The sequence below is a fragment of the Cannabis sativa genome, chromosome 2, assembly GCF_029168945.1.
Source record: "Cannabis sativa cultivar Pink pepper isolate KNU-18-1 chromosome 2, ASM2916894v1, whole genome shotgun sequence".
In the NCBI taxonomy this organism is placed as follows: Eukaryota; Viridiplantae; Streptophyta; class Magnoliopsida; order Rosales; family Cannabaceae; genus Cannabis; species Cannabis sativa.
Window position 1 is genome coordinate 79,610,805 of NC_083602.1, and position 8,916 is coordinate 79,619,720.

At 35.0% G+C, this 8,916-nt stretch overlaps 1 protein-coding gene across 2 annotated transcripts; it reads left to right on the top strand.

Annotated features, from left to right (window-relative positions):
* Positions 1-3,551: 3,551 nt before the first annotated feature.
* Positions 3,552-8,309, top strand: LOC115719069 (uncharacterized). 2 transcript variants are annotated; one of them, XM_030647971.2, is made up of 12 exons: positions 3,573-3,755; positions 4,060-4,685; positions 4,891-5,093; positions 5,183-5,380; positions 5,469-5,540; positions 5,630-5,725; positions 5,976-6,055; positions 6,252-6,327; positions 6,435-6,645; positions 6,721-7,020; positions 7,113-7,202; positions 7,316-8,309. In XM_030647971.2, exons 2-12 carry the CDS (start codon positions 4,166-4,168, stop codon positions 8,050-8,052), a joined length of 2,583 nt encoding a protein of 860 aa, XP_030503831.2. In that variant the 5' UTR covers positions 3,573-3,755; positions 4,060-4,165; the 3' UTR covers positions 8,053-8,309. The 2 variants fall into 2 exon arrangements, with proteins under 2 accessions (XP_060966899.1, XP_030503831.2); XM_061110916.1 differs by having other exon boundaries at positions 3,552-4,685.
* Positions 8,310-8,916: the final 607 nt, after the last annotated feature.

The window sequence follows — 8,916 nt, forward strand, 5'->3', positions numbered from 1 at the left end:
CAAAATTTCAATTTTGTTCTAATGAAAAATGATTTTTGAATCAAAACTTATCACAAAAATAAAATTGGGCACATGGGTATGCAATGCATACCCCTACGCTCGCGCACGAGGGGGAGGTGTGCGAGGGAGAGGCTGCAATGCAGCCCTGTTGGTCGAGGTAGCTCGGCATGAGCAAGCCTTCAGACAAGGCCATGTCCAAGTAACCTTGGTCAGGCATTTGTCTGAAGACGCTTGCTGGTCGAGTGTTGCCTGCATCCGCGCGCGCACACGTGTGCACCAAAACCAGATATTTAAATCCAACTTTAAAAAATCATAACTAATTCATAAAAAATCCAAATTGAGTTCTGTAAAAGCTTAAATTTAATAATTTGTCATCTACATTCCACTAAAAATAATTTCAGAATGAAACTAAAATTATTTGTCATTGTAAAATTGCGATTTCTATACAATCATCAAATATGCACATAAACCAACATGAACACATCCAATTCAACACAAACATTATTTTAAATCTATATATTTCATGAAAGTAAATCATTACCATGGCTCTGAGGCCAGTTGATGGGGATTATTTTACCAGGATCTAGATTTACTACCATGTACGTTGTTTAACATCCTAAACATGAATTTCTAAAACAATAGAATTTAAACACATATAAAGTTCAAGAAACCTTACATTGGTTGCAGCAAAATTAAATGACTCCTTCTACTCAGATCTCTAACCCTTGTTCCTTTCTGTCGCAGAGTATTATCAAGATTTGAGCCCGACACTCCTTCAGTTGATTGTATTCTTCACACTCTTACACACTATGATTAAGTACCAACTTGTTATGTGTGGGCATGTACTGTATCACTATAAGGGAAAAACATATTGAAGAGAAAGAGAGAGAGAATGATTCGAAATAGAGAGAAGAAGAGAAGGCTCAAATTTTACTGAAAGGCTTAAGTGCATCAACTGTCTATCATCAGTCAATTTGAGTCTATCTATTTATAGGAATCCTTCTAGGTTTAGGTTTCAATTATTTGGAATTAAAAAATTGATAAATAAATGGTAAAAATGAGCATTAGTGGCCAGCCATAGGATGTGGGCCCACCACTTGTAATTTTGCAATTTTTTTAACTATTATCCTATTCTTTAACAAATGCCATATTTTCCAAATTCAACTACTTAAATGCCAAAATTATTTATTTAATAATTAAAATAATTATCAAATAAAATTGTCAATCTTTATATTTATTAATCAGACTTAATAAATTCTCTTAATTAACAAATAAATCCTAGAATCTCTTTTCTTCACAATTAAACCCTAACTTAGTGAAAATTCATAAATAAGACATAGTCTAATTTTAGAATTATAATTGATTACTTAAAATCAATTAACTGAGTCTTACAACCAGTATTGTCTCAACTAGTATGGGGACCATGGGCCTATATAACCGAGCTTCCAATAAGCAGATTTAGAATTTACCAAGTAAATTCCCTAACTTCTCCTTGCACTACTATAGATTTGGAATTGCACTCTCAATTATATAGAACGCTTCATATGTTCCACGATATAGATACGCTATGAAAATTTAACCATCGTTCTAATCCCAATAATTAAAGATCCTCTATAGATGATTTACACCGAGTAGGGACAAATTTACCGTTTCACCCCTCAATGTATTTTATCCTGAAAACACTTAGCTTCCTATAAATGATATTTCAATAAACTAATATAATTAATGAAATAAGAGCTCTTACATTTAACTCTATTAAGCCAAGCTCGAAGGAAATTATCATTTCACTTCTACGCCCAAATAGAAGCTATAAATTCTATATCTATGATTAGCGCTCCCACTCAATTGTACTATCATGCTCCCAAGCTGTACGTGTGACCCGAACTAAATGGTAGGCTTTAACTAACAACTTTAAGAACACAAATAACACTCTTGAGATCAAACTTAACCATGTCAAGATTAAGATCATTTGATTAAAGATCAACCAGTGATATTGACTTAGAAAGATACAACGGTAAGATTATAATATCTTTACCAAGATCAATATCGGTCCCAGTCCAATGTATACTCCATACATCTGATATTAGCATACTTTGCCAATATTCTGAAAAGAACATAACACTTATCCAAGGTGTAAGTATGTTTTATCGGTGACTATCACATCAGTGAAAATCCAGTACACTGATGAATCATGGGACATTATCTTTTGAAGCATATAATCACAATTACCTTCCAGTGTGTTGACCTCACTGTAATTGTGAATAACTATATGTTCTGGATTTAACAGAAATTATATACATTAAACCATAAACATGAAACTACATGTAAACATAAATGACTTCTAATCTTCTATTGATAACAAATCAGATTATATTGATATGGGTTTTATTTAGGGCATAAAATCCCAACAGGGGGTTCATCCCCATGAAGATCCATCCAAGGTGGCCCATGTGATGGAGTCGGCCTATAAATACCCCAAAAGAAGCACAATGGGGGAATGCTTTTTTTCTTTTTCCCTTCTTTGGCCCTTCACCTTGAAGCCGAAGACTGACTCCTTAGAAAATACATTCTTGTAACCCAATTACCAACTCCAGAATATTCCTACTAAGTATTCTTTTCTTCAAGAGGAGCTTGAAAAATAGGAGAAAAGGTCCATCTTTTTATATTTGTATAAACAATCATCGGCCATAGAGCCTAATGGATTCATGGACTAAGGATATTTAACGCCTGAACCACGTAAAAATCTCTCGTTAGTTATTACGTTATTTATACCTTCATGACTTTCTTAAGCTGTAAAATTATTCGGTTGCCGAAAAATTCGGTAAACAGTAAATAAATACCGTTGTGACATTTCTTACCTCCAATTGGGTCTCCGAGATTGTCTAACCTAAAATTATTTTTATTTTATAAATAACATGCATGTTACACACATATTCTAATAAAATTTCCGTAATTAATAAATTACACTTATTTATCTATTTATAGTAAAATTCCCTATTATCCACAGAATTAGATTAGTAAGATCATAATCTTACCCATTATACCCTTATTAATCTATATTTTATAAAATATGCCTTAATTAATCATAATTAGATTTCCTCAATATTACATTCAACATTTATTAGTATTTTAGTCATTTTTTTTTATGATCGTGTACGATGTAGTTATTAAGTGTCCCTTATAATTTTCTAAAATTTTTTGAGTAGTTTGCAATGCTGAATATGATTTACATATTTTGCTGCACACATGACTGTTTTTTCTTATACGTGTGACAAGTAATTATTTTAATTTTATTTTTAGCATTATAAACTATTCAAAAAATTTTTCCAGTTCTATTTCTCCATGGAGGAAAGAGGAAGGGATATAACTCAACCGTAGAGTGTCACTTTGATGTAGTGGAAGTCATGAGTTCGAGCCTCATTATCCCTAAACTCAATGTGTGTTTCTATTTTTAATTGCTCTCAAGACGTGGTCCTATATTTATTGAAATATAAATTAAAAAAAAATAATTCTTAATTAAATGCCATCAGAATAGAATTAATGTTTTCAGTTGTGAATAAGTAGGACATACAGAATTAAGAAAAAATTGGACTAAAGAATGAAATGGGAGAAAATTCTCTCAAAGATGTAACAAATCAAAACGACTTAGTTAGTTAATGACTCCATTTATCGATTATATCAACATTACGCTCTCTCATCATGAAAGATGCAATCTTTAAAGACCTGATGTCGAGTTCTGAGTTGGGTAAAACTAGGTAAAGTTGAAAAGGAAAATATGTTAGAGTAGAAGTTAATTATGTGGAGAATTAATTGATGTTTGTCGATATTTTACTCTACCCAAAACCTATTCTTAGCTTTCACGAGATGATCTTCTTAGTGTTAAATACGGAAACATGCACATGGTGTTATATCATCATGATGACTTTCCCTCTGCTCCTTTTAAGAAACTGTTTACTTTCTTTCTTTTTCTCTTCTTCAGGGATTATGTCATAATCATTGGACTTGGAGTCTCTGTTTTCTCATTATGTATATGATATCGGTTCTCACTGACATCTGTAGGTACTGGGAATTCAGCTTTCTGGGCATTTATTAAATCAGTTGTTTTGATTCTTTTGAATGATTTCTGGTTAGCTGAGGTAGTTTCGCATCTGGGTTTTCTGTAAAAATGAATAATTTTAGAGTTTTTGAGCTTTTACTTGGTTTTATAGTGTTTATGCTATCTCGGTTCTGTTCGAGTAAGGAGTGTACAAATTCTCCAACCCAACTCTCATCACATACTCTTCGATACGAGCTTTCAATATCCAAGAGTGAGAGTTGGGGAAAAGAGATGTTCTCACACAACCATTTGACACCATCAGACGATTCAGCTTGGTCAAACTTGCTTTCCAGAAAGATTTTGAGGGAAGAAGACGAAGTTGAGTGGACAATGATGTACCGGCAACTAAAAAAATCAGGTCTTAATGACGGCCCAGGGAATTTTCTCAAGGAAATTTCTTTGCATGATGTTAGATTGAATCCTGCTTCGACGCATGGGGTGGCACAGCAAACGAATTTGGAGTATCTGTTGATACTAGATGTGGATAACCTAGTTTGGAGCTTTAGAAAGACAGCAGGTTTGGCAACTCCTGGAACGCCATACTCAGGCTGGGAGGACCCAAAAGTTGAGCTACGGGGTCATTTTGTAGGTTGGTTTTTCTTTTAATTCTAATATTCCCAAGTACACAAATACGTATGTGCTCAGCTAATGATATGTTTCTGATATATATATGTATATATATATATATATATATATAACTTTATCTTATGACACATTAGTCAATATTTTTTCACTATTTTGCTCTGTTCATTGGTACATTTTATAATAGAACTTTTGCTTTTATGATGTTGAAGGGCATTTCTTGAGTGCAACAGCACAAATGTGGGCAAGCACACATAATGATACTCTCAAACAAAAAATGTCTGCTGTAGTGTCCTATCTATCTGAATGTCAGGAGAAATTAGGGACTGGATATCTTTCTGCTTTTCCATCTGAGCTATTTGATCGTTTTGAGGCCATAAAACCTGTCTGGGCTCCTTATTACACCATTCACAAGGTTTAGTTTTACTTGATTTGTTTCACTGCATGTATGAGCCCTAAAACAATGCTACACAATATAATTTTTTGATTTCTTTACTTTGACAGATTCTAGCAGGTCTACTGGATCAATATACATTAGCTGGTAATGATCAAGCTTTCAAGATGATGACTTGGATGGTTGACTACTTTTACAAGCGTGTTCAAAATGTGGTCTCCAAATACACAGTAGAAAGACACTACCAGACACTCAATGAAGAAACTGGTGGCATGAACGATGTGCTGTATAGACTGTACAGCATAACGGTAGGTAATTCTGTGGTTGGAATTTACTTGTATTATTGTGATAGGACAATGGAAACTTGACAAGCAAATTTCATGTTAATATGATCAGGCAAATCCAAAGCATTTATTGTTGGCTCACCTATTTGATAAACCATGCTTCTTAGGCTTGCTGGCAGTTCAGGTAAGCAATATTTGTTTCTGTTGGCTCCTCCAACAATTACTATTACTAAAGCCTGTTCGATAAAACCAAATTCTGCCTTTTGCTTGTAGGCGGATGACATATCTGGTTTTCATGCCAATACACATATCCCAATTGTGATTGGTTCTCAATTGCGGTATGAAATCACTGGTGATCCACTTTATAAGGTAATTTCTCTTTCTTCAGTATTTAATGATGCTTGCATCATTTTTATTGCCCAGTTCGCTTCTTAGTAATTGCTTAGTCTCTTATATAGGACTTCCTTTCCATGTAAAATTGTATTGAACTTCTGAGTTCTCATTTAAATTAAAATTTCAAATAATTCAGTGGGTTTAATAAATATTATTAGTGAACTTCATTTAGTTAGTAGAAGGTAAAGAAAATGAGAGTCAGTAGTGATCTATCATTGATTGCCAGGACATTGGAACATTCTTCATGGAGGTCGTGAACTCATCTCATAGCTATGCAACTGGAGGAACATCAGTTAGCGAGTTCTGGTATTATTATTTATAAGCACATTGAGTTTTAATTATACATTCATAGGAACCCTTCCTTTCACCTGAATCTTTTATTTATAGCTACGAGAAGTTGCTATACTTCTTTCGTTGTGCATTGCTAGTTCTTCTAGACTAGTTTTAATCCATCTCTAATTTTTCTTTCTTTGATGGCTGTACTTTAATCTGCTGTGAGCAGGTCTGATCCCAAGAGATTGGCAAACACTCTACAAACTGAGAATGAAGAGTCATGCACAACTTACAACATGCTAAAGGTATCCGTTTCAGTTTGGATTATAAAACTTGCCAATGTACATATATTGCAGGTTGTGGTAAAAATATGCTTGGTAATTCAAGTAAAGTTCATGTTTACAATCTTCAGGTCTCTCGTCATCTGTTTAGGTGGACTAAAGAAATGGCATATGCAGACTACTATGAGAGGGCTCTTACAAATGGTGTGCTAGGAATCCAACGAGGAACAGAACCAGGAGTAATGATTTACATGCTACCACTAGGTCGTGGAGTTTCCAAGAGCAAAAGCTACCACGGATGGGGAAAGCCATTTGAGTCATTCTGGTGCTGCTATGGAACAGGTAAGGATTGTGCTTAGTACATCATTTATTTACTTAAAAGGTTCAGCTGAAAGTCTTCATCTTGATCTTTTTCAGGAATTGAATCATTTTCAAAGCTAGGAGACTCAATATATTTTGAAGAAGATGGACAAGTTCCTGGTATTTATGTTATCCAATACATACCAAATTCCCTTGACTGGAAACTTGGAAAAGTTGTGCTTGATCAGAAAGTTGATCAAGTTAACTCATGGGATCCTCGCCTTCGAGTGACTTTCACTATTTCTTCAGGGGAGTCAGGAAAATCACTGACATTAAACTTGCGAGTTCCAAGTTGGACACACTTAAGTGGTGCAAAGGCAAAGTTAAATGCTAAAGAAATTTCTTTACCAGCTCCAGGTTGAGTGGATTACAATCTCCAATGAATTTCTAGCGTTGCATCGTTTGTGAACTTCTGACATTTTAACTTTTGGTTATATATAATAATTCAGGTAATTTTCTTTCAATCACTAAGAATTGGAACCCTGGTGACACAGTCACACTTGACCTTCCAATTACTCTAAGAACAGATCCCATTAAAGGTAGTTTCATTGGGTAGCCATCTTTATAAATTCACATGTTTGCCAAGTTTTTCAACATAACTTTATATATATATCTATATATGCTCACTAATTTTGTCTTGGGAATAATCCAGATGATCGGCCTGAGTACGTTTCAATACAGGCGATTCTTTATGGCCCTTATCTGCTTGCAGCTCATAGCAGTGGTGATTGGGACATAAAAACTGGATCGACTAGCTTTCCTTCAGATTGGATAACTCCAATTCCTTCCTCTTACAGTGATTATCTGGTGTCTTTCACCCAAGACCTTGAAGACTCAACTCTCGTCTTAACAAACTCAAACAATTCAATCACTATGGAGAAACTTCCTGAACCTGGGACAGATTCTTCTCTTAAAGCTACTTTCAGGCTTATCTTAACAGACTCACCTTCTTCAGACTTATCCACAACCAAGGACATCTTTGGAAAATCAGTAATGCTGGAGCCATTTGATTTTCCTGGCATGATTGTAGTGCAGCAAGGAGAAGACAAAGACCTCACAGTGACAGATGCCTCAACTGACAAAGGTTCATCAATTTTTCGGGTTGTTTCAGGATTGGACGGAAGAAATGAGTCAGTATCTTTGGAATCTGAAAGCAAGAAAGGTTGCTTTGTGTATAGTGTGAATAATGAGGCAGGTGGGAGATTGAAGCTAGGCTGCAACTTGAGGAGCTCTTCAAGTACTGGAGCCAGCTTTGCAATCAATGAAGGACTCACCAAGTACCATCCTATCAGCTTTGTGGCTAAAGGGGCATCAAGGAATTACCTTTTGTCTCCATTGTTTAGCTTTAGAGATGAATCTTACACTGTTTATTTCAACATTACAACTTAGATCATAATAATACTAGACATAAAAACTAGCCATTGCAGGCAGTTGTTTATTGAAAGAAAGCCCTGAAATAACTAGCATTTAATTTTCAGTCGTAAATATAAATATATATAATTTATATTTCTGCTTGATGCAAGTTCTGAAAAGATTAGTGTTTGTAATGAACAAGTTGTAGTTGAGGATTTGGTGGTTGGTAATGGTGAACCATGGATAGGAATACTGTTGTACTAAAAAAAATTACTTTTTTTTTTTTTTTTCAATTTTTGGGCAACAGCCCACATTATATACATCTATAAAAGTTTAAAAGGTAATGGGGGTTTGGGTTTTCGAACCACGGAGATTATGAACAAGGCGTTCCTTATGAAGTGGGCTTGGAAAGTGCTAACCAATGATGACTCCCTGTGGCGCCAACTCATGAACAACAAATACATCAACAACTCGAACTTCTTTGATTTGGAGAGGAAACTGTCAGATACAACACTTTGGAAGGCCATTCTCAATATTCGTGACAAATTTCAAAAGGGAATTTGCAGGAGAATCGGAAATGGAAAGGCAACTTCGATTTGGTTTGACCCTTGGGTGCCTGGAGATAATACACAACCAATGCCTTGTGTAGAAGCATCTGAAGGAGTGAGCTTAGTTAGTAATTTCATTATAAACAAGCAATGGAATGAAGACATGGTTCGGAAATGGTTCGCAAGAGATGATGCTAAAAGAATTCTCAACATTTCTCTCCCCGATTCCACCACGAATGATTCTTGGCTCTGGCTTCCGGAACCGAATGGTGAGTTCTCGGTCAAATCGGCTTGCAGAATGCTATCAACTCAAAATCAGGATGTGCATTCGGATAGAAAATGGAGAATTCTT

Coding starts and splice junctions, on each gene's coding strand:
- LOC115719069 (XM_061110916.1), top strand. CDS start 4,166: ATGAATAATTTTAGAGTTTTTGAGCTTTTACTTGGTTTTATAGTGTTT. Junction 6,328..6,434: donor CAACTTACAACATGCTAAAG/GTATCCGTTTCA, acceptor TACAATCTTCAG/GTCTCTCGTCATCTGTTTAG. Junction 7,203..7,315: donor AAGAACAGATCCCATTAAAG/GTAGTTTCATTG, acceptor GGAATAATCCAG/ATGATCGGCCTGAGTACGTT.